This window comes from Cherax quadricarinatus, chromosome 42 (genome assembly GCF_038502225.1).
Source record: "Cherax quadricarinatus isolate ZL_2023a chromosome 42, ASM3850222v1, whole genome shotgun sequence".
In the NCBI taxonomy this organism is placed as follows: Eukaryota; Metazoa; Arthropoda; class Malacostraca; order Decapoda; family Parastacidae; genus Cherax; species Cherax quadricarinatus.
The window spans coordinates 5225638-5253026 of NC_091333.1; the positions used below are offsets into that span (position 1 = coordinate 5225638).

At 39.4% G+C, this 27389-nt stretch overlaps 1 protein-coding gene across 1 annotated transcript in view; it reads left to right on the forward strand.

The window, feature by feature from the left end:
- The window catches only part of LOC128695690 (fibrillin-2), a gene marked incomplete in the record, with an annotated part of 295003 nt that overhangs the window by 219079 nt on the left and 48535 nt on the right, over nt 1–27389 (forward strand). Inside the window, 6 exon segments of the mRNA XM_070093229.1 lie at nt 5420–5527; nt 5651–5881; nt 6056–6580; nt 6836–7053; nt 20999–21137; nt 25573–25842. Of these exon segments, the coding sequence (XP_069949330.1) occupies nt 5420–5527; nt 5651–5881; nt 6056–6580; nt 6836–7053; nt 20999–21137; nt 25573–25842 (1491 nt within the window).

Consider the following 27389-nt stretch of genomic DNA (forward strand, 5'->3'; position numbering starts at 1 on the left):
AGTGCCTCTCCCACTCTTTCATCTGCTCTCCTTTTGCACTCTCTCACCACTCTCTTCACCTTTCTTTTACTCTCCCTATACTCTGCTCTTCTTATAACACTTCTGCTTTGTAAAAACCTCTCGTAAGCTACCTTTTTCTCTTTTATCACACCCTTTACTTCATCATTCCACCAATCACTCCTCTTTCCTCCTGCCCCCACCCTCCTATAACCACAAACTTCTGCCCCACATTCTAATACTGCATTTTTAAAACTATTCCAACCCTCTTCAACCCCCCCACTACTCATCTTTGCACTAGCCCACCTTTCTGCCAATAGTCGCTTATATCTCGCCCGAACTTCCTCCTCCCTTAGTTTATACACTTTCACCTCCCTCTTACTTGTTGTTGCCACCTTCCTCTTTTCCCATCTACCTCTTACTCTAACTGTAGCTACAACTAAATAATGATCCGATATATCAGTTGCCCCTCTATAAACATGTACATCCTGGAGCCTACCCATCAACCTTTTATCCACCAATACATAATCTAACAAACTACTTTCATTACGTGCTACATTATACCTTGTATATTTATTTATCCTCTTTTTCATAAAATATGTATTACTTATTACCAAATTTCTTTCTACACATAGCTCAATTAAAGGCTTCCCATTTACATTTACCCCTGGCACCCCAAATTTACCTACTACTCCCTCCATAACATTTTTACCCACTTTAGCATTGAAATCCCCAACCACCATTACTCTCACACTTGATTCAAAACTCCCCACGCATTCACTCAACATTTCCCAGAATCTCTCTCTCTCCTCTACACTTCTCTCTTCTCCAGGTGCATACACGCTTACTATAACCCACTTTTCACATCCAGTCTTTATTTTACTCCACATAATCCTTGAATTTATACATTTGTAGTCCCTCTTTTCCTGCCATAGCTTATCCTTCAACATTATTGCTACTCCTTCTTTAGCTCTAACTCTATTTGAAACCCCTGACCTAATCCCATTTATTCTTCTCCATTGAAACTCTCCCACCCCCTTCAGCTTTGTTTCACTTAAAGCCAGGACATCCAGTTTCTTCTCATTCATAACATCCACAATCATCTCTTTCTTATCATTTGCACAACATCCACGCACATTCAGACTTCCCACTTTGACAATTTTCTTCTTCTTATTCTTTTTAGTAATCTTTACAGGAAAAGGGGTTACTAGCCCATTGTTCCCGGCATTTTAGTTGACTTTTACAACACGCATGGCTTATGGAGGAAAGATTCTTATTCCACTTCCCCATGGATATAAAAGGAAAAGTAATAAGACCAAGAACTATTAAGATAAAATCAAAGAAAACTCAGATGAGTGTGTATAAATAAACGTGTACATGTATGTGTAGTGTGACCTAAGTGTAAGTAGAAGTAGCAGTAGAAGTAGCAAGACGTACCTGTAATCTTGCATATTTATGAGACAGACAAAAGACACCAGCAATCCTACCATCATGTAAAACAATTACAGGCTTTCGTTTTACACTCACTTGGCAGGACGGTAGTACCTCCCTGGTTGGTTGCTGTCTACCAACCTACTACGTAAATTATTATTATTATTATTATTATTATTATTATTATTATTATTATCTTCATTCACTCTAAAAATGGTGTGTTGCTGTTTGTTTATTCTGAACTAACTTGTACAACTTGTACACAATGTAAGAGTATTTGTATTGTGAGGTAATTATTAAAATAAAAAAATATTGAGGTAAATGTTTTACAAACTCTTACAATGGACGTGAATGAACTAAAAGTAGACACATATTAATACGCATTTATTTCGCCTGACTAAGTGATCGTCCACTACCTGTTCAGTTTGTGTTCTTACATTGTCTCAACTCTGTATCTCGTTCTCTCTCTCGTTTACTCTTTCGTTAACTAGTTGGCTCTCATTGGCGATGGCATCAAAGGTTAGCTGTAATAAAAAGAGAAGTCGTAAGCCTCTTGCTTTAAGTGCCAAGTTAGAGGATGATGGTGTGTCATTCTGATTTTATTCAATAAACACCCTGCCACTCACCTCTCACACATTAATATTAATATTTTAAGGTAAGTAATAAGTGTACTCTGTGTGTATCTTACCTGTTATTGTGTTTTTAACGCATATTTCTATTGCTAACTTAATATGAGCTAGTGTAAACTTGTTGTCTGGCATTTATTGCATATTTTATATGCTCTGATAATAATACTTGTGGAGCCGGGTGGAGGGACAACATTACGTTTTCTCTGCTCAGCCATCAGAGAAAACGTGCATGAATCTGCGTTTGGCCCAGCCACTCCCCCACTCCGCTTTTGTTTACAATTTTCGGCATGAATTATTCATTATTTCTACCTTCGTTTATGATGGCATCTAAAGGGAGTTGTTAGAAATAATTAAATTCAGTGAACAAGGCATGTCAATGTTAACAATATGGCTCTGGGCCACAGTGTAGGTAGCCGGTAGGTGTAGCCCAGGCTACACCTACCGGCTACCTACACTGACTTTATACAAATAAATACTACTCACCTCTCTTCCTATATTAAGACTACACATATTTTAAGGTAAATAATGAGTGTACTGTATGTGCATTTTACCGTATATTAAGTATGAGACGGGGAGCCAGTGCTACCTACACCTGGGCTACCTGCACCTGACTTCCTACAAATAAGTACTACTCACCTCTCTCCCTACATTAAGATTACAAATACTTTAAGATAAGTAATGAATTTACTGTGACTGTATTTTACTTTGTGTGTTTTTAATGCCTAGTTCTATTACTAACCCAATATAATTTAGTGTAAACTTGTTGTCTGGCATTTATATGCATTTATAAATGGAAAAAACGGAGTTCTGCCTTCTGGCGATGTCTGCTTTCCAGCGACAGCCTGGAACCTAACCCGCCGTATAAGTGGGGCCCTACTGTACTCAGTAAACTTATTCCTCTATAATTTTTACAATCTTCTTTTGTCCCCCTTCCCTTTATATAAAGGGAATATACATGCTCTCCGCCAATCCCTGGGTACCTTCCCCTCTTTAATACATTTATTAAACAAAAATACCAACCACTCCAACACTATATCCCCCCCTGCTTTTAACATTTCTGTCATGATCCTGTCAGTTCCAGCTGCTTTAACTCCTTTCCTTCTGCTTAATGCCTCATACACCTCCCCCACACTCACATCCTGTTCTTCTTCACTCCTAAAAGATGGTATACCTCCCTGGCCAGTGCATGAAATTACCGCTTCCCTTTCTTCGCTGACATTTAAAAGTTCCTCAAAATATTCTCGCCATCTTCCCAAAACCTCCATCTCCCCATCTACTAACTTCCCTACTCTGTTTTTAACTGACAAATCTATTCTATTTCTTATTTTCATTAAAATTTCTTGACATTGCCTCTCCCACTCTATCATCTGCTCTCCTTTTTGTTAAATGTATTTTTTTTTTTATTATCACACTGGCCGATTCCCACCAAGGCAGGGTGGCCCAAAAAAGACAATCTTTCACCATCATTCACTCCATCACTGTCTTGCCAGAAGGGTGCTTTACACTACAGTTTTTAAACTGCAACATTAACACCCCTCCTTCAGAGTGCAGGCACTGTACTTCCCATCTCCAGGACTCAAGTCCGGCCTGCCAGTTTCCCTGAACCCCTTCATAAATGTTATTTTGCTCACACTCCAACAGCACGTCAAGTATTAAAAACCATTCATCTCCATTCACTCCTATCAAACACGCTCACGTACGCCTGCTGGAAGTCCAAGCCCCTCGCACACAAAACTTCCTTTACCCCCTCCCTCCAACCTTTCCTAGGCCAACCCCTACCCCGCCTTCCTTCCACTACAGACTGATACACTCTTGAAGTCATTCTGTTTCGCTCCATTCTCTCTACATGTCCGAACCACCTCAACAACCCTTCCTCAGCCCTCTGGACAACAGTTTTGGTAATCCCGCACCTCCTCCTAACTTCCAAACTACGAATTCTCTGCATTATATTCACACCACACATTGCCCTCAGACATGACATCTCCACTGCCTCCAGCCTTCTCCTCGCTGCAACATTCATCACCCATGCTTCACACCCATATAAGAGCGTTGGTAAAACCATACTCTCATACATTCCCCTCTTTGCCTCCAAGGACAAAGTTCTTTGTCTCCACAGACTCCTAAGTGCACCACTCAACCTTTTCCCCTCATCAATTCTATGATTCACCTCCCAAATATCTGAATACATTCACCTCCTCCATACTCTCTCCCTCCAATCTGATATTCAATCTTTCATCACCTAATCTTTTTGTTATCCTCATAACCTTACTCTTTCCTGTATTCACTTTTAATTTTCTTCTTTTGCACACCCTACCAAATTCATCCACCAATCTCTGCAACTTCTCTTCAGAATCTCCCAAGAGCACAGTGTCATCAGCAAAGAGCAACTGTGACAACTCCCACTTTATGTGTGATTCTTTATCTTTTAACGCCACGCTAATTAAACTTTCTAAGAATATAATACTTTTTTGTATTCACTTTCTCCATGTTATTTTTCATTCATTACTTGTTGCTCTTGTTGGGAGTGATAAGGGTCACCATAGCTTTTATCATATAGAGCCCTATCTTCCAGTGTTTGGAAAAATGCCCACACCCTACATGAATTAATGTACTGTACTAAAATCTCAGTGCAAAATTTTTCTTTTTCATAGGACAGAGTGAGATTTCTGCATGACTATACTGACTTAAGTGGAAGTGTGGGCATCCCACTCTGCCAGGGTTTAGGCAATAAGCAGTTTATGAGTAATGCAATCTTTCTTCTTATTAATCGTAAATTTTGAGATTGTGATTGTCTTACAGTTAATACAGTACTCACATTTAGAATGTTCATCATACATAAATTGTCTAATATGGCATGGTTTTGCAAGTTCCCATATTTTAATCCAAGCTCAACCATGTGCTTCCCTGTACTCTTGTTCTTTGGCACTACTACTGCTACTACCACTATTCCTAAGTTTGTCACTACTACTCCGCTGCTCTGTCTACTCTTATTTCTACCACTTATTTTACTGCTACTACTACTTGTTTTCCTCCTTTTCCAGATATTTTTTTTTAATTTTCCTCTTCTTTCTTCCTCCTCTTGCTTCTGTCTTCTGGCATTCTCTGCCTTTTTCTCATTCAGTTGTGATTTGGTAATAGTTCTCTCCTAAGTGCAAGTTTTCAGTGAATAGATCTAACCATGGTACTGTGACTTTTTATATTTTTATGTAAAAAGAAAGTGCTGAGCTATGTGCATCAGGGATATTAGATCATGAACTGTATTAAGCTAGAAATATAATTGAAATATGTGTTGCACGGGGGTTTTCTGAAGTGTATTAAAATGGTTCTGCAGACATGTAATTATATTAGTGTTTTCTTTTTAGAGAATGCAAACATATGTGCAGGTGGTGTGTGTACCAATACACCCGGCAGCTACATGTGCATCTGTGAGGGAGGCCTCCTTCCCGATGCTGATGGTCCTGGATGTATTGGTAAGTTGCAACTCTTGTCAAGGGCTTTTGTTAAGTGAAGGTATTGATAACTGAGGAGGAATATAAAAGTTCACTTTTTTAATGGGAATCCTCTTTGAGTAAATTATTTTTGTCATTTTGCAGATGTTAATGAATGTGAAATGAACCCAAATCTGTGCCAGAATGGTAAATGTGACAATGTAGTGGGATCATTCGCATGTCGTTGTGAAAACGGCTACAGTGTCAAGGCAGAGCTTGGCCCTGGCTGCACCGATGATGATGAATGTTCCTTGGGTTCTTTCCGCTGTGACCAGAATGCTGAGTGTGTTAACATTGATGGCACCTATGAATGCCGCTGTCGAGACGGTTTCACAGGTATAGCACTTATTTCTTAAATTATAAAACTGCCCAAGTTAGAGCTGTTGCCCTTTATCATACTTCATAGGTTTTTTACATAAAACTGTAATTTATATTTATTAATGTCATTTCACCATATGAATCTATGCAGTTAATCAGAAAGGAATATTATCTTGCTGATTAAATTTTCAGGTAATGGTAAGACATGTCGAGATGTAAATGAGTGCCTCACCAATAATGGTGGCTGTGATCATGATGCCCAGTGTGTCAACAAAGATGGATCCTTTAAGTGTGTATGTGATAATGGTTTCCGGGGAGATGGTTTCTTCTGTGAAGACATTGATGAGTGCTCTCAAGACCCAACCTTGTGTGAAAATGGTCAGTGTCTCAATTTCCCAGGATCCTTCCATTGTGATTGTGAAATGGGCTTCATGCATCCTGATGTTCATAATGAACAAGAATGTGTAGATATTAATGAGTGTGACATGTTCAGCAACCTCTGTGTATATGGAAAGTGTGAGAACATATTTGGCATGTTCCGGTGCATCTGTGATGAAGGTTACCACTTAGATGAAACTGGTGGAAACTGCACAGACATAGATGAATGTGAAAATCCAAATGTATGTCAATATGGAACATGCATAAACCGGCAAGGAACATATGTCTGCGATTGTCCACCACACTATGAGCTTATCAGCTCTGGAGCTGGATGCGTTGGTATGTAATTTATGGCACTAATTTTAAGTTGGTAATAAAACTGGAAATATGTTGTGGTAAAGTACAATTGATCATTAATGGTGACTGTCCACCACACTATGAGTTTATCAGCTCTGGAGTTGGATGTGTTGGTATATAATTTATGGCACTAATATTAAATCTAAATAGAACTTGGAATATGTTGTGGAAAAGTATAAGTGATAATTAATGGCAGGAAAAATATTTAAATCCTTTTTGTTACATTTCTTAAAACAGATCGCCGTGAGGGTGGGTGTTATCTACATGTTGTGGGCGTACGAGGAGGACGTGGATTGTGCCAAGACCCTCTGGGTGAGCCAATGACTAGGTCTACATGCTGCTGCTCTATTGGAAAAGCATGGGGGCCTTTGTGTGAAGTGTGCCCAGCTGAGGATTCAGATGAATTTAAACAACTCTGTCCTGGTGATAAAGGCTTCCGACCAAACACTATCACTGTGAGTATGAATGAATGCCGGGGGTAAGGTATTTTGCTAAACTGATGGTGATAATCTTGAATTAGAGATGTTTAAAGGTTTCTAGCACAGATACAACAGTTCAGATGACCCTCCAAACAACAAATATCCCCACCCTTCCTTTAGGGTGCAGGCAGTGTATTTCCCACCTCCAGGACTCAAGTCAGGCTAACTGCTATTCACTGAATCCCTTCACAAAATGTTACTTCACTCACACTCCAATAACTCGTCAGGTCCCAGAAGTCGTTTTCCTCCACTCACTCCTATCTAACATGCTCACACATGCCTGCTGGATGTCCAAGTCCCTTGCACACAGAACTTCCTTTATCCCCTCCCTTCAAACTTTCCTAGGATAAGCCCTACCACACCTTCCTTCCACTAAAGATTTATACCCTCCAAGTCATCCTATATTGCTCCTTCCTCTGTAAATGACAAAATCACCTCAACAACTCCTCTTCAGCTCTCTGGATATTTTTAGTAACTGCACCTTCTCATCTCCTAATTTTTATTTTTAGAGCCTCTTGAGGCTGGAAACATCGAACTACGACAAGGGAGACATGAGTGTATTTACCTGGCTACATACATATTTTTTTTTTTTTTTTTCAACCAGTCGGCCGTCTCCCACCGAGGCAGGGTGACCCAAAAAAGAAAGAAAATCCCCAAAAAGAAAATACTTTCATCATCATTCAACACTTTCACCACACTCGCACATTATCAATGTTTTTGCAGAGGTGCTCAGAATACAACAGTCTAGAAGCATACACATATAAAGATACACAACATACCCCTCCAAACTGCCAATATCCCAAACCCCTCCTTTAAAGTGCAGGCATTGTACTTCCCATTTCCAGGACTCAAGTCCGACTATATGAAAATAACCGGTTTCCCTGAATCCCTTCACTAAATATTACCCTGCTCACACTCCAACAGATCGTCAGGTCCCAAGTACCATTCATCTCCATTCACTCCTATCTAACACGCTCACGCACGCTTGCTGGAAGTCCAAGCCCCTTACCCACAAAACCTCCTTTACCCCCTCTCTCCAACCCTTTCGAGGACGACCCCTACCCCGCCTTCCTTCCCCTATAGATTTATATGCTTTCCATGTCATTCTACTTTGATCCATTCTCTCTAAATGACCAAACCACCTCAACAACCCCTCTTCTGCCCTCTGACTAATACTTTTATTAACTCCACACCTTCTCCTAATTTCCACACTCCGAATTTTCTGCATAATATTTACACCACACATTGCCCTTAAACAGGACATCTCCACTGCCTCCAACCGTCTCCTCGCTGCTGCATTTACCACCCAAGCTTCACACCCATATAAGAGTGTTGGTACTACTATACTTTCATACATTCCCTTCTTTGCCTCCAGAGATAACGTTTTTTGACTCCACATATACCTCAACGCACCACTCACCTTTTTTCCCTCATCAATTCTATGATTAACCTCATCCTTCATAAATCCATCCGCCGACACGTCAACTCCCAAGTATCTGAAAACATTCACTTCTTCCATACTCCTCCTCCCCAATTTGATATCCAATTTTTCTTTATCTAAATCATTTGACACCCTCATCACCTTACTCTTTTCTATGTTCACTTTCAACTTTCTACCTTTACACACATTCCCAAACTCATCCACTAACCTTTGCAATTTTTCTTTAGAATCTCCCATAAGCACAGTATCATCAGCAAAAAGTAACTGTGTCAATTCCCATTTTAAATTTGATTCCCCAAAATTTAATCCCACCCCTCTCCCAAACACCCTAGCATTTACTTCCTTTACAACCCCATCTATAAATATATTAAACAACCATGGATACATATACATGTACATTATAAATTTTCTGTGACTGTAGCATTTAATACCACACATGTCCAATTCCATTGTTTTTCTATGTGAGAGAAGCTTTGTAGTATCTTTTTGGCATCACTTTTCTTAACTTACAGCTTTGGCCTCTTGTTCTCCCTCTTAATGATGCTTTGAAGTCTTCTTTATATATAATTTTATATCCTTTTATGAACTTATAAATCGTAATTGTGTCTTGTCTTTGCCTTTCTCAGGAAATCAGTGGATTTTATATTTCTTCAGCCTTTCTTCACAATTTATACTTTTTACTCAGAATCCATTTTGTAACTTGTCTCTGATCCTTTTCCATGTATGTTTTTAGACAAATACCACACCAGTATTTTGGCCTAACATATGGTGTGAGAAGCAATTTACACATTGTCCAAGCCATATATTTGTAATAAATTTTATAGATTGCTAGTGTAATACATGAGTTTCCACTGCCACCATTGCTTTATCCATCTAATGAGGACACCAGCCAGTCAAAGTCAGAAAAGGAGGAGATAAGAAATAGGTAGAAAGTATATTTAAAAACTGTATTTGCTATTTTTACTGCCAGTAATTTCACCAATTTATTGGAGTCTTATCCATTAAATAGTATAAGAAAGTATTGTGGACAATGCATATGTGTGATGTGTGGTTGAGGGTGGTGAAGTATGGTGTGTGTTGTGAAGCATAATGGAGGATAGTAGCATGTAGAGAGTAGTGGTTTGTGGTGGTGGTGGTGGTGTGCACTGATAAGTAATAACATGAGTGAAAGAAACTAAAGTCTTAAGGATAAAGAGTGAAAACTTCATTTACATAATGAAGCCAGAGAGGAGGACATATAACTTGTAACTTTGTATGAAGTGTTTGTTTGTCCCCAAGTGCTAGCTTCCCATTAACCCTTTGACTGTCGCGGCCGTATATATACGTTTGCGAGGTACCGTGTTTGACGTATATATACTCATAAATTCTAGCGGCTTCAAATCAGGCAGGAGAAAGCTAGTAGGCCCACATGTGAGAGAATGGGTCTGTGTGGTCAGTGTGCACCACATAAAAAAAATCCTGGAGCACGCAGTGCATAATGAGAAAAAAAAAACTCCGACCGTTTTTTTTAATTAAAATGCCGACTTTGTGGTCTATTTTCGTATAGTATTTGTGGTTATATTCTCGTTTTCTTGGTCTCATTTGATAGAATGGAAACTATATTATAGAAATGGAGGTGATTTTGATTAATTTTACTATAAAAAGAACCTGGAAATGGAGCACAAAGTACAGGAAATGTTTGATTTTTGCCGATGTTCAAAAGTGAACAAATGATGTCATTGTCCAATAAATGTCCAAATAGCCATTCTGATACGCAGTCATGAATGGGTTGATGTAATTTTTACAATTATTACAGTATTGCAGTAGTCTGCATAACAGTAAATCTTCTATTTTTTGTTTGAATAAAATTTCAAAATAAAAAGCAAGAGTAATATCACAGGGACCTGGAGACATGACTGATGAACAAAGAAAATGTTATTTTAGAGCCAGGAATGTCTGCATTGTTCATTCTGGACCTTATTTTGAAATTGTCATATTTTTTAATTTTCGTGAAATTGGCCAAATTGCAAATTTCTGACCATGTTATTGGGTAGTTGAAATCGGTAAATGGGCAGTTTCTTGTACTCAATCGATAGAAAAAATAGAGTTCTGAAGAAATAGTTATGAGTTTGGTTGACTGGAATAACGGAATTAGCCGAAAATAGGGCTCAAAGTGGGCGAAATTGCCGATTTTTAAATATCGCCGAAGTCGCTAACTTCGCGAGAGCGTAATTCCGTCAGTTTTCCATCAAATTTCGTTTTTTTGGTGTCTTTACAATCGGGAAAAGATTCTCTATCATTTCATAAGAAAAAATAATTTTTTTTTTTTTTCGAATATTTTGCGACACCAGAAGCAACTTCAGGATTTGGCCCTTCGACAGTCAAAGGGTTAAGCTCATTATCCCATATTACGTTTCAGATTGGAATGCACTGAACGGCCACATAGTTACCTCTCTTGTGTGCCATTTTTTTATTTTTTTACCCCATCTTAGTTATCTCATTTATGGATATGCTTCCACCAGGTAGTTTGAGTATCAGGATGCAGTGCTTCTTGACCTCTTGTAGGGATTTGTACTTTGTCTGACTTTTTTGGGTTATCCTAGGTAATTCACGCTATGTATGATAGTTATACTTATGTGTACCTATGCCTAACTAAACTTACTCTTTGGATAAATATCATGTCCACCCCTAGCTGGTTTACCTCTTCTTCATTCTTGAAGGCTCTTTTTTTTATATATTGGCTGGCTAGAGAAGTTTAACATTATGAAATTCACCTGTGAAATCTGTCGTCAGGTCAAACCTTGAACATGGAATAGCATTTTATCCTGCAGCTTTGACATTTTTATTTTATTTTAACACAGGCCGTTTCCCACCAAGGTAGGGTGGCCCGAAAAAGAAAAACTTTCACCATTATTCACTCCATCACTGTCTTGCCAGAGGCACGCTTACACTACAGTTATAAAACTGCAACATTAACACCCCACCTTCAGAATGCAGGCACTGTACTTCCCATCTCCAGGACTCAAGTTCAGCCTGCTGGTTTCCCTGAATCCCTTCATAAATATTAACCTGCTCACACTCCAACAGCCCATCAAGTCCTAAAAACCATTTGTCTCCATTCACTCCTATCTAACATGCTCCTGCATGCCTGCTGGAAGTCCAAGCCCCTCACACACAAAACCTCCTTTACCCCCTCCCTCCAACCTTTCCTAGGCTTACCTCTACCCCGCCTCCTCTCCACCTCAAATTTATGCATTCTCAAAGTCATTCTATTTTGTTCCACCCTCTTTACATGTCCGAAACACCTCAATAACCCCTCCTCAACCCTCTGGATAATAGTTTTGGTAATCCGCACCTCCTCCTAATTTCCAAAGTATGAATTCTCCGCATTATATTCACACCGCACATTGCTCTCAGACATGACATCTCCACTGCCTCCAGCCTTCTCCTTGTTGCAACATTCACTACCCATGCTTTGTGCCCATATAAGAGCATTGTTATGACTATACTCTCATACATTCCTCTCTTTGCTTCCATGGACAAAGTTTTTTGTTTCCACAGACTCCTCAATACACCACTAGCCATTTTCCCCTTGTCAATTCTATGATTCACTTCATCTTTCATAGACCCTTCTGCTGACATGTTCACTTCTAAATATCTGAATACAGTCACCTCCTCCATACTCTCCCTCCAATCTGATATCCAGTCTTTCGTTACCTAATTTTTTTGTTATCCTCCTCACCTGCACCTGCCCATAATGCTCTGCATACAAGGGACTTTCGACATGTACACCCAACTACTATAATACCTTGTACACGTAGGTATCATGTCCTAATAAAATATTATTATTATGATGAGGGTATCAAATGATTTAGATAAAGAAAAATTGGATATCAAATTGGAGAGGAGGAGTATGGAAGAAGTGAATGTTTTCAGATATTTGGGAGTTGACGTGTCAGCAGATGGATTTATGAAGGATGAGGTTAATCATAGAATTGATGAAGGAAAGAAGGTGAGTGGTGCGTTGAGGTATATGTGGAGACAAAAAACGTTATCTATGGAGGCAAAGAAGGGAATGTATGAAAGTATAGTGGTACCAACGCTCTTATATGGGTGTGAAGCTTGGGTTCTAAATGCTGCAGTGAGGAGACGGTTGGAGGCAGTGAAGTTGTCCTGTCTAAGGGCATTGTGCGGTGTAAATATGCAGAAAACTAAGAGTGTGGAAATTAGGAGAAGGTGTGGAGTTAATAAAAGTATTAGTCAGAGGGCTGAAGAGTGGTTGTTGAGGTGGTTTCATCATTTAGAGAGAATGGATCAAAGTAGAATGACATGGATAGTGTATAAATCTGTAGGGGAAGGAAGGCGGGGTAGGGTTTATCCTCGAAAAGGTTGGAGGGAGGGGGTAAAGGAGGTTTTGTGGGCGAGGGGCTTGGACTTCCAACAAGCGTGCATGAGCGTGTACAATAGGAGTGAATGGAGACGAATGGTATTTGGGACCTGACGAGCTGTTAGAGTGTGAGCAGGGCAATATTTAGTGAGGGGATTCAGGAAAACCGGTTATTTTTATATAGCTGGACTTGAGTCCTGGAAATGGGAAGTACAATGTCTGCACTTTAAAGGAGGGGTTTGGGATATTGGCAGTTTGGAGGGGTATGTTGTGTATCTTTATACATATATGCTTCTAGGCTGTTGTTTTCTGAGCACCTCTGCAAAAACACTGATTATGTGTGAGTGAGGTGAAAGTGTCCTGTCTCCAGACAAACTCTCGTCTGCCGCTGAAACATATATAATTATTATTATTATTTTTTTTTTTATTGTTATTATTATCACACTGGCCGATTCCCACCAAGGCAGGGTGGCCCGAAAAAGAAAAACTTTCACCATCATTCACTCCATCACTGTCTTGCCAGAAGGGTGCTTTACACTACAGTTTTTAAACTGCAACATTAACACCCCTCCTTCAGAGTGCAGGCACTGTACTTCCCATCTCCAGGACTCAAGTCTGGCCTGCCGGTTTCCCTGAACCCCTTCATAAATGTTACTTTGCTCACACTCCAACAGCACGTCAAGTATTAAAAACCATTCATCTCCATTCACTCCTATCAAACACGCTCACGCACGCCTGCTGGAAGTCCAAGCCCCTCGCACACAAAACCTCCTTTACCCCCTCCCTCCAACGTTTCCTAGGCCGACCCCTACCCCGCCTTCCTTCCACTACAGACTGATACACTCTTGAAGTCATTCTATTTCGCTCCATTCTCTCTACATGTCCGAACCACCTCAACAACCCTTCCTCAGCCCTCTGGACAACAGTTTTGGTAATCCCGCACCTCCTCCTAACTTCCAAACTACGAATTCTCTGCATTATATTCACACCACACATTGCCCTCAGACATGACATCTCCACTGCCTCCAGCCTTCTCCTCGCTGCAACATTCATCACCCATGCTTCACACCCATATAAGAGCGTTGGTAAAACTATACTCTCATACATTCCCCTCTTTGCCTCCAAGGACAAAGTTCTTTGTCTCCACAGACTCCTAAGTGCACCACTCACCCTTTTCCCCTCATCAATTCTATGATTCACCTCATCCTTCATAGACCCATCCGCTGACACGTCCACTCCCAAATATCTGAATACATTCACCTCCTCCATACTCTCTCCCTCCAATCTGATATCCAATCTTTCATCACCTAATATTTTTGTTATCCTCATAACCTTACTCTTTCCTGTATTCACTTTTAATTTTCTTCTTTTGCACACCCTACCAAATTCATCCACCAATCTCTGCAACTTCTCTTCAGAATCTCCCAAGAGCACAGTGTCATCAGCAAAGAGCAACTGTGACAACTCCCACTTTATGTGTGATTCTTTATCTTTTAACTCCATGCCTCTTGTCAAGACCCTCGCATTTACTTCTCTTACAACCTCATTTATAAATATATTAAACAACCACGGTGACATCACACATCCTTGTCTAAGGCCTACTTTTACTGGGAAATAATTTCCCTCTTTCCTATGTACTCTAACTTGAGCCTCACTATCCTCGTAAAAACTCTTCACTGCTTTCAGTAACCTACCTCCTACACCATACACCTGCAACATCTGCCACATTGCCCCCCTATCCACCCTGTCATACGCCTTTTCCAAATCCATAAATGCCACAAAGACCTCTTTAGCCTTATCTAAATACTGTTCACTTATATGTTTCACTGTAAACACCTGGTCCACACACCCCCTATCTTTCCTAAAGCCTCCTTGTTCATCTGCTGTCCTATTCTCAGTCTTACTTTTAATTCTTTCAATAATAACTCTACCATACACTTTATCAGGTATACTCAACAGACTTATCCCCCTATAATTTTTGCACTCTCTTTTGTCCCCTTTGCTTTTATACAAAGGAACTATGCATGCTCTCTGCCAGTCCCTAGGTACCTAACCTCTTCCATACATTTATTAAATAATTGCACCAACCACTCCTAAACTATATCCCCACCTGCTTTTAACATTTCTATCTTTATCCCATCAATCCCGGCTGCCTTACCCCCTTTCATTTTACCTACTGCCTCACGAACTTCCCCCACACTCACAACTGGCTCTTCCTCACTCCTACAAGATGTTATTCCTCCTTGCCCTATACACAAAATCACAGCTTCCCTATCTTCATCAACATTTAACAATTCCTCAAAATATTCCCTCCATCTTCCCAATACCTCTAACTCTCCATTTAATAACTCTCCTCTCCTATTTTTAACTGACAAATCCATTTGTTCTCTAGGCTTCCTTAACTTGTTAATCTCACTCCAAAACTTTTTCTTATTTTCAACAAAATTTGTTGATAACATCTCACCCACTCTCTCATTTGCTCTCTTTTTACATTGCCTCATCACTCTTAACCTCTCCCTCCTTGCATCACTTCTACTTTGTAAAAACTTCTCATATGCTAACTTTTTCTCCCTTACTACTTTCTGTACATCATCATCATTCCACAAATCGCTCCTCTTCCCTCCCGCACCCACTTTCCTGTAACCACAAACTTCTGCTGAACACTCTAACACTACATTTTTAAACCTACCCCATACCTCTTCGACCCCATTGCCTATGCTCTCATTAGCCCATCTATCCTCCAATAGCTGTTTATATCTTTCCCTAACTGCCTCCTCTTTTAGTTTATAAACCTTCACCTCTCTCTTCGCTGATGCTTCTATTCTCCTTGTATCCCATCTACCTTTTACTCTCAGTGTAGCTACAACTAGAAAGTGATCTGATATATCTGTGGCCCCTCTGTAAACATGTACATCCTGAAGTCTACTCAACAGTCTTTTATCTACCAATACATAATCCAACAAACTACTGTCATTTCACCTACATCATATCTTGTATACTTATTTATCCTCTTTTTCTTAAAATATGTATTACCTATAACTAAACCCCTTTCGATACAAAGTTCAATCAAAGGGCTCCCATTATCATTTACACCTGGCACCCCAAACTTACCTACCACACCCTCTCTAAAAGTTTCTCCTACTTTAGTATTCAGGTCCCCTACCACAATTACTCTCACTTGGTTCAAAGGCTCCTATACATTCACTTAACATCTCCCAAAATCTCTCTCTCTCCTCTGCATTCTTCCTCCATATATATAATGACATATTTTATTCATTCTGAGTATATATTAGGTTTCTATGTTATTTATGTTATTTGTTATGTCATATTAGATGAACTGTGATAGATAAACAAGCCATAGAGTTGATATTAGCAAAATTATTGAAGTACTGAATTCCACTGGAATGGATTAATTGCATTTCAGTTAATTTCAATGAGGAAAATTGACTTTGCAAATGAGCAAATCCAGTTGCGAGCAAGGTCATGGAACGGATTAAACTCGCAAGTAGAGGTTCCACTGTATATGTTAAGTTTTATACTGTTTATATGTTATGTAGTGTGTTTATTATATAATTTTGAAAAAAAGATCATAGATGGATTATTATTATTATTAATATGGCATCTTCAAAAGTAGACTCCTAGTGATTTTAATGTGTACCTACATGCCAGCACAGTGTGTAAGTATATTTAGGTACAGGTACACATAAGTATCATTATCAGAGTACATATAAGATATGCAATAACTTTAAAACACTTGAAATTTTGGAAAATTTCCAGACATAATGGAGATGTGCTCACGGAGAACGTAAACAAATCGGGTGGGGCACGCCATATTTGAAAGACCACTCGTTGTACAGCAAATTTTGGTCATAATTTGAAATCGCCGTATTAGCGGAACGCCACGAGGTGAAACATCGTAAAGCGGGGCCCTATTGTATTAGCAGCTGACAAATGACAAATTTTTAATTCCATTAATGCTGCTAATACTTTACTAAAATTGGAAGAGTCATATAATATTGATGTACAAATACAGTGGACCCCCACCTTACGATATTAATCCATTCCTGAGAGCTCATCATAAGCTGAAATTATTGTTAGCCGAATTAATTTTCCCCATAAGAAATAATGGAAATCAAATTAATCCATTCCTGACACCCCAAAGTATGAAAAAAAAAATTTTTTACCACGTGAAATATTAATTTTAATACACAAACTGAAGAAGACATGCACAATTGCTACTCTACTAAGAATAGAGTACATGACACTTACCTTTATTGAAGATCTGGTGATGATTGGTGGGATGGGAGGGGAGATTGTGGAAGTTGTTATTGTTTAGAAGGGGAATCCCCTTCCATTAGGACTTTAGGTAGCAAGTCCTTTTCCGGGGTTACTTCCCTTCTTCTTTTAATGCCACTAGGACCAGCTTGAGAGTCACTGGACCTCTGTCTCACAACAAATCTGTCCAGAGAGCTCTGTACCTCCTGTTCCTTTAAGACTTTCCTAAAATGGGCCATAACATTGTCATTGTACAGGTTGCCAACATGGCTTGCAGTAGCTGTGTCAGGGTGATTTTCATCTGCAAAGGTTTGCAGTTCAACCCACTTTGCACACATTTCCTTAATCTTTGAAGTAGGCAACTTCCTCAATTTCTCTCTCCCCGCCTCTGAAGCAGTTTCCTCAGGTCTGGCCTCTTGCTGTTGAAGATGATCTTGCAGCTCATCAGTGGTTAGTTCTTCATTGTCCTCCTCCACCAACTCTTCCACATCCTCCCCACTAACCTCCAACCCCAAGGACTTCCCCAATGCCACAATGGATTCCACAACTGGCATATGCTTCTCAGTGTTAGCCTCAAACCTTTCAAAATCCCTTTCTTCTACACATTCTGGCCACAGTTTCTTCCAGGCAGAGTTCAAGGTCCTTTTAGTCACTCCCTCCCAAGCCTTACCTATAAGGTTTACACAACTGAGGATACTAAAGTGATCTTTCCAAAACTCTCTAGAGTCAATCGAGTGTCTGAGGTCACTTCAAAGCACTTTTGAAACAGCTTTTGTGTAGAGTATTTTGAAGTTTGAAATGACTTGCTGGTCCATGGGCTGCAGAAGAGGAGTGGTATTAGGAGGCAAAAACTTGACCTTAATGAAGCTCATGTCCCCAGAAAGTCGCTCTGCCAAGTCTGAAGGATGACCAGGAGCATTGTCTAATACCAGGAGGCACTTAAGGTCCAATTTCTTTTCCATTAGGTAATTTTTCACATTGGGGGCAAATGCACGGCATATCCAGTCATAAAAAAAAGTCCCTAGTGACCCATGCCTTACTGTTTGCCCTCCACAGCACACAAATTAGCCTTGAGAACATTGTTTTGCCTGAACGCTCTGGGAGTTTCAGAGTTATACACCAATAAAGGCTTCACTTTGCAATGACCACTAGCATTAGCACACATCAGAAGAGTAAGCCTGTCTTTTATAGGCTTATGTCCTGGGAGTGCCTTTTTCTCCTGAGTAATGTAGGTCCTGCTTGGCAATTTCTTCCAAAACAGGCCTGTTTTGTCGCAATTAAACACTTGTTCAGGTTTTAGTTCTTCACTGTCTATGTACTCCTTGAATTCCTTCACATATTTTTCAGCCGCTTTTTGGTTCGAACTGGCAGCCTCACCATGCCTTATCACACTATTTATGCCACTACGATTCTTAAATCTCTCAAACCAACCTTTGCTGGCCTTAAATTCACTCACATCACAACTAGTTACAGCCATTTTTCTAATTAAATCGTCATGCAACTTCCTAGCCTTTTCACATATGATCGCTTGAGAGATGCTATCTCCTGCTATCTGTTTTTCGTTTACCCACACCAATAACAGTCTCTCAACATCTTCTATCACTTGCGATCTCTGTTACGAAAACAAACTTGCACCTTCTGCAAGAACAGCTTCCTTGATTCCCGTTTTGTTGGCCAAGTTAGTAGTGATGGTTGATTGGGGTTTGGTATACAACCTGGCCAGCTCCGAGACATGCACTCCACTTTCGTACTTAGCAGTTATCTCTTTCTTTATTTCCATAGTAATTTTCACCCTTTTTACCACAGGGTTGGCACTAGAAGCTTTCTTGGGTCCCATGGTGACTTATTTTGCAGGTACAATCACTAAAAACACTGTGATAATATGAAATGTACCAAATGTATGCTTAGATGCGACCGCACTGGCTGGATTGTAAACACTGGCACCCATGGGGCAGCTGAGGCCACGCGTGGGACACATCCCAGACGAATCACGTAAGGCGAGTTTTTTATCATTAGCGAGGCAAAATTTTTGCATTCAAATGCTTCGTATGGCAGATTTAACACAACACGATGCGTTCGTAAGGCTGGGGTCCACTGTACAGGTGAGCCCTGTTTATACAGCAGTTTACATTCTGGACTACCACTGTAAAGTGTAACATAGCATTTTTTTCACTTTCAGATGCATATGAAACCTGATAATATGTTGATATTATCATATATTAAGTGAGCAATAGAGTTATGCCTAAAAAATGCATGTGCAGTACACACATTACCTTAAAATATTTTCATCTTTAGCTTAAAGTGAGTGGTGAATATATTTATTGTAGGAAATCTGAATAATGAAGAATGAGTATGATTAAAAACTACTGTACAGTGGTCCCTCAATAATAATCAGGCTCGATAGTCGTCCTTTTCGGAAATCGTCGCATTAGTTTAGTCCAAACATTGGCTCGTAAATGGTCGGTTGACTCGCTAATCGTTGTTTGTCCTGGACGCGTGCTCACGGCTCTGAGCCACCTCGGCCTCCCTTCCCAGCCAGTGTGCCATTGTTTACCAGTGAGAGACAGTATCCTCACGTGTTCATACAAAATATTTCATAATATTCCATTCATTTTAGTGCTTGCAAGTGCTAATTAAGCTACCATGGCTCCAAAGAAAGCTCCTAGTGCCAAGCCTTTGGTAAAGAAGGTGAGAAATACGATTGAAATTAAGAAAAACATCATTGAACAATATGAAAGTGGCGTACGTGTGGCCGAACTGGCCAGGATGTACGTATAGCAAATCCCGTACAACCATATCTTCCATCATGGCCAAGACAAAGGAAATCAAAGAAGCTGTTGTTGAAAAGGGGGTAAATATGGTGACAAAAATGAGATCACCAGTACTCGAAGAGGTTGAAAAGTTATTATTGGTGTGGATAAATGAGAAGGAGGAAGGAGGAGGAGGAGGAAGAGAGATGGAAGAAGGTGCCTTCTTTAGAAATTAAGGAGATTTTTGAAATGTGGGGTAGGATGGAAAGATTTATGGAGAAACATCGCCCTGACAAGGCTGTTGCAAGCCATATCAGCAACTTGTACAGTGACAGTCTTGACCCATTTTAGGGAAGTTTTAAAGAGACACCAGAAACAGAGCTCTCTGGACACTTTTTTTGCGAGATAGGCCTCCAGTGACTCAAGCTGGTCCTAGTGGCATTAAGAAACAGAGAAGAGAAGTAACCCCAGAAAAGGACTTGGTACCTAAGGTGTTGATAGAAGGGGATTTCCCTTCCAAACAGTAACTAATCCAATCTCTCTCCTCCTCCAGTCTTCCATACACTAAGAAGAATCTCCAATAAAGATAAGTGTTATGCTGTTAATGTTTCATTCATCATGTCCCATTGTATTGTTTATGTACTACATCTATATTTCATGTAAAAAATATTTTTGTTTTAATACTTCTGGGTGTCAGGAACAGATTAATTGTATTTACATTATTTCTTATGGGGAAAATTGATTCAAAAATCATCTTTTTCGATAATCGTTGCACTTCCAGGAACGGATTAATGACGATAAACGAGGGACCAATGTATTAGCAAAACGCTGTAAAGTGAGGCCCTCCTGTGTATTGTGAGGATACTGAATGGGAGGATCAGGTGTTTTTGTGAATGTCCATTTTTTTTTTTAACCATCTTATCCTGCAGTCTTTTTCCATTATCTCTGGGCAGATTTTTTCTCACAAATTGAAAGTGTGTAATGCAAATAATGAAAATATTAATTTTTTTTTACACTTTGATTCAGCTGCTATTTGACAGTGAAATGTGTTAAGCACTAGAAATTCAAACTGTATATGCAATTTTGCAGGTGGTTCTGGAGGACATTGATGAATGCGCAGAAATGGAGAACCTGTGCCGCAATGGTCGCTGTTCCAACACATTTGGTTCCTTCATGTGTTCCTGTGACCAAGGATACAGACTGAATGATGGAGGCTCACTTTGTTTAGGTCAGTCACTAGCCAGAGAGAGGGAGAATGAGAGAGGAAGAGAGAGAATGAGAGAGAGGGGGAGAGAATGAGAGAGTGGGGGAGTGAATGAGAGAATGGGGGAGAGAATGAGAGAGTAGGGAGAGAGAGGGAGAGAGAATGAGAGATGAAGATAGAATGAAAGAGAATAAGAGAGGGAGAGAGACAATGAAAGGGAGGGGGAAAAGAGAGAATGAGAGAGTAGAGAGAGAGAGAGGGAGGGGAAGAGACACAATGAGAGATAGATGTATGCATGTACAATTAGACCTTACAAAATTAGAGAGGGCTACATATTTCTTATTTTTTTTAAATAATGAATTTTTTTATCACCTTACATTGTAGACATCATATTGTGTGTCGATCTAGAAATGCATGTTATGTACAGGTGCCCAAATCATAAGTAAAAAACTTAGTTACCAAATAAACTTACCTATACTTAACCCTTTCAGGGTCGGAGTCGTACTAGTATGGCTTGCACGCCAGGATTGGTGCCGTACTAGTACACGTAAATTCTAGCACCTTCAAATCTAGTGAGAGAAAGCTGGTTGGCCTTATGTATGAAAGAATGGGTCTTTGTGGTCAGTGTGCACAGTATAAAAAAAATCCTGCAGCACAGTGCATAGTGAGAAAAAAAAAACTCCAACCGTGTTTGTGGTTTAAAACAGCGACTTTGCAGTGTATTTTCGTATGGTATTTATGGTTGTATTCTCGTTTTCCTGGTCTTGTTTTATAGAATGGAAGACATATTACAGAAATTGAGATGATTTTGATTGGTTTCACAATGAAAAGTATCTTGAAATTGAGCTCAAAATAGTAGAAATGTTTGATTTTTGCCAATGTTCAAAAGTAAACAAATCACTCCACCCGTCAAATACACGTCAACTGGTGAGTCTAATATTCTTTCACAAGTGTGCTGATATTATTTATACTATTTCTACACTAATGCAGTAGTCTGCATAACAGTAAATCTTCTATTTTTTGTGAGAATAAAAATTCAAAATGGAAAGCAAACGAAATGTAAGAGGGTCCTGGGGACGTGACTAATGAACAGAGAAAGTGTTATTTTAGTGGCAAGAATGTCTGTCTTGTTTATTCTGGACCCTATTTGGAAAATGGCATATTTTGAAATCTGTGTGTAATTGGCGAAATTGCCAATTTCTGACCACTTTATTGGATAGTTGAAATCGGTAAATGGGTGGTTTCTTGTACTCTTTCGATAGAACAAATGGAGTTCTAGCGAAATAGTTATGATTTTTGTCGACTGGTACATTGGAATTGGCCGAAAATAGGGCTCAAGGTGGGCGAAATTGCCAATGCGTGAACATCGTCGAGACTGCTAACTTTGCGAGAGCATAATTCCGTAAGTTTTCCATCAAATTTCATACTTTTGGTGTCATTATGGCCGGGAAAAGATTTTCTATCATTTCATAAGATTTTTTTTTTTTTTTTTTTTTTTTTTTTTTTTTTTTTTTTTTTTTTTTTTTTTTTTTTTTTTTTTTTTTTTTTTTTTTTTTTTTTTTTTTTTTTTTCAAAAAATTTTCAACCCTGAGAACAAGTTTAGGAGAGGGCCTCTCGACCCTGAAAGGGTTAATAAGGCCTGGGAGAAGCTGATGTTTGACACTGGTTCTTGATGTTAGTATACTGTTTCTGTCTTCCAGAGAAAATGGGTATGTCATTCCTTCCAGAGACAATGAGTATGTCATTCCTTCCAGAGAAAATGAGTATGTCGTTCCTTCGAGAGACAATGAGTATGTTATTCCTTCCAGAGGCAATGAATATGTCATTCCTTCCAGAGACAATGAGTATGTCATTCCTTCCAGAGACAATGAGTATGTCATTCCTTCCAGATACAATGAGTATGTCATTCCTTCCAGAGAAAATGATTATGTCATTCTTTCCAGAGACAATGAGTATGTCGTTCCTTCTAGAGGCAATGAGTGTGTCATTTCTTCCAGAGACAATGAGTATATCATTCCTTCCAGGGAAAATGAGTATGTCATTCCTTCCATAAACAAGGGGTATATCATTCTTTCAAGAGACAATGGGTATGTCATGCCTTCCATAAACAAGGGGTATGTCATTCCTTCCAGAGAAAGCAAAGAAGTCTAATACACTGCCAATTACTATTATATACTTAATATACACAACATGAAATAGGCAAAAAAAAGTAGTAATGATGAATTTTACCTTACCTTTAATCTTTGTTTCTCTTGCTTGTTGAAGTAACAGTGTTTGGAGATCATTATATAGCTCAGTTGACCAGTAGACAGCTGTGGGTCATCTGTTCTATCAGCTGATACCACTCATGCATATCACTATACATTTTCTTATGTAGGTGCAGTGTCTTCACCTAAAAAACTTACGGACAAGTTAAAAAAAAATCCGGACACAAGCTACAAAATGACGTGGAGCATTTCATGAAATTGACGGCAGAATTTTGTTAAGGACATCATACAGCATAGTTTGTAATAATTTGAAACAGAATTAGGTGCTGTGTAATAAGTAAGTTTATTTATACACAAGTACACATAAGTACAATTATCATACATAGTGTAAATTACCTAGGATAACCCAAAGAAATCAGACAAAGTGACTTATTTCCATTGGGGTCCTTGTATGACTTCTAAGTGTCAGGGGCCCAAGACTCTTCAAATGCCTCCCAGCATACATAAAGGGGATTACCAGTAGACCCCTGGCTGTCTTCAAGAAGGCACTAGACACGCATCTAAAGTCAGTACCTGACCAGCTGGGCTATGGTTTGTATGTCAGTTTGTGTGCAGCCAGCAGTAACAGCCTAGTTGATCAGACCCTGATCCACCATGAGGCCTGGTCTCAGACCGAGCCGCGGGGACATTGATCCCTGAAGCCGTCCCCAAGTATACTCCAGATATGAGTTAGCACTTCTCAGTGAATGTAGTAATAGCATTCCACATGTTGAATCAGTAGGTACAATTTTAATGTGAAGTACCTAACATGAGTGGGTCATCTAGCACAAGTAGTTGTGGAGGCTCAATCTTCTGTCTGCTAATCATGAGACAAATACTCTTCTCTCAGAACCAGGCCTCTTTTTGCAGTCACAAATGATACATGATAATCATCTGTTTTCTGTTTTTTGGAAATTGTAACTGAAGTAATTACCAACCTTCCTTTACATTCATTTCTCAGTACAAATAAACTATTTCTTTCTGTAGTATTACTAAATGTAGTTTACATGTATTAAAGTACTGTTAAGCACAAAAGAAAACCACTAGCATGCAGTGCATTGACATTTTGGACAGACTAATCCTAATGCTTACAGACTACTTCGGTAAGGTAGTTAAGTGAACAATAGTACAATGATTAGATCCTTATGTATTTAGGAAATAGTGAATACATCCATGTGGTAACTGCATTTGTCAAACCACAACACAAAACTCTTCAACATAATGCATATATAGCAATATAAATGATGAAAAAATATTTAGATTTGTTGAAAAAAATGTAGAGGGTAATACCATATTAGCTGTTGCAATATGTGGAATGTATTCTAATAGCTAATATGAAGATGTTTATGACACACCTGTAAGGCTGTTGAAGCTGGGTCTAGTTTAGGTATTCCAATGCAAAACCATAGGCCTCTTCAAATAAGGTGCCTTGATTCTCGTGAAGTTCTCTTGATCCAAGGAATAGAAGCTGCCTTTCCCTTCCTTGGATTTTTCCTGATTGCCTCCCATTCTATAGTCATTTTATGGCCCTTGTTAGTTTAGCACTCTCCCATGAATATAAATAATAATAATAATTATTATAATGATCATGCAGAGACTTGAGAGTGTAGAATTTTATAGGTGATGTCAGGTCACTAAGAATGTAATTCAGATGGTGAAGGATGGGTTGTTGAGGTGGTTTGCATATATGGAGAAGATGGAGAGGCATAGGATGATAAAGGTGTATAATTTTGGGGGGAAGGTAGGAGGGGTAAGAGGAAGTAATAAGGGGGTAAAAGAGGCTTTGAATTTTAGGGGTTTGAGCATCCAGCAGGTTTGTGTGAGCATATTAGGAGTGAATGGAGACAAGTGGTCTTTAATAGACATGCTGCTGGAGTATGAGCAACATTACTTTTATGAAGGGATTTAGGGAAATTAGTAAGCTGGATTTAGAGTCCTGGAAGTGGGAAGGGCAGTGCCTGAACTCTGAAAGAGTGGTGGGGATGATGCAGTCAGAGGATAATTTGGTTGTGATGTCAGCACACTTCCAGAAAGACAGTGACTGAATGAATGTTGATGAATGTGTTTTCTTCTTTGAGTCACCCTGCCTTTGTGGGAAACAGTCATTGAGTTAAAAATAATAATAATTAACCAGCAGAACTTTTTTTTTAGTTTACAATTAAGTTCAATTGGAGTTATAATTCATAGATTAATGTGCTTTTGTTATTGGTCAGATTTTGATGAATGTGCAGATGGAATCAAGTGCAAGAATGGCCGTTGCTTTAACACGATTGGTAGTTTTGTATGTGAGTGTCCAGAGGGCTACATGCTGCTGCCTAGCCAAGCTGACTGTATTGACATGAGAAGTGAGACTTGCTTTATGGAGTATGATAATGGGGTGTGCTCTATACCAATGAGGGCTGACATCACGAAAATGAAATGCTGCTGCTCAATGGGTGCTGCCTGGGGATTCAGCTGTGAGCCATGTCCAGAGAGAAATACAAGTAAGTACATTACTTGAGTTTTTGTTTTGCTCTCTAATTTAAACATCAAGAGTTTTCTCTCACTTACGTTGTTTTTGTTAAAGAAGAACAAAGATCTTTTCGTCACTTGTAACTATATATTTTCATTACCTTTAATCTCTTCTGCCTAGGTGGATTATGTAATTCCCCCACCCCCCACCCCCGGCCATTAGCTGTCATGTAGTACTCCTCTGTTCTCTTGTTATTATAGTCTGCCTGCACTATTACTTCTACTACTACTACTGTTTCTTTGTTAACATTCCACTCTCTGCCCTGCCACTTTTTTCATTACCACTACAAACTTCTTATTTCTCCCTCTACTACTTCTACTGCTACTGTTGTGTACTACTATTACTACTCCCTCGCACTCTTGTCCCCCACTCCCTTTAATATATATTCTGGTTCCCTTCCCTTTATGCTTCTCTGTGGGACTAGTTAATGGTCCAAGTCAGCCTGAAACATCATCATAAGTTTCAGTTTTCTAAGTGTGGGCTATTTGTGAGCTGATAGATTATCTTGGAGTTTGGCTTTATTAATTGCCGTTGGGCTGTAAACCCCAACATTGTCCTTCAAGTGTTAAGGGAGAATTATTGCTACAAGTTTGCTGGACTCGACACACAAAAATGGGAATTTGTAGATGAATGGTTCAGAGAACCGACATGTTGATAAATTAGACAACATGTGCAACTCTTGGGTATCTTTATTGAGGAAACGTTTCGCCACACAGTGGCTTCACATCGACTCAAGGTTGAGGGACTGATTACCTCATTCTCCTCCTGTTCTTCAAGTTTCTCCTACGTATGGACTGATGAAGCCACTGTGTGGCGAAACGTTTCCTCAATAAAGATACCCAAGAGTTGCACATGTGTCTAATTTATCAACATGTCGGTTCTCTGAACCATTCATCTACAAATCTGTCAGACACTGCAATTTCTTGGGATCTTAATACTTAGGAATTCTTCGCTTGCCTAATTCTTGGGCACGACCTACTTCCACATTGAACAAATGTGACACGACCTATGACTGCTGCACCTCTCCTGCCATACGGTTTATAAGCTGCTTCTATGCTGATATGCCGTATTCTATTCAAGATTGATGGACTGAACACATCGACTCAAAGTTGAGGGACTGATTACCTCATTCTCCTCCTGTTCTTCAAGTTTCTCCTACGTATGGACTGATGAAGCCACTTGTGGCGAAACGTTTCCTCAATAAAGATACCCAAGAGTTGCACATGTGTCTAATTTATCAAAAATGGGAATGCAGAAAGTGCTACCTGTGATGTCTTGCAGGCCTCTGTCTCTTAGTCTGACTGGAAGTATAACTTGGTCCCACTGCCCCTCTTCTATAGCAACATTGAGCAGTCTTGCTAATATTGATTAAAGAAGACTGCCATACTCTTTTAGTTTTGGTTTGTTATATAAGGGTGCACAGTTTAGGAAATATGTTAGCTTGGGCATGCTTAAGCCTGTATGTATGAATAAATATAACAGATGTTATATCTGTCATTTATATGCTATAGTGGCTAA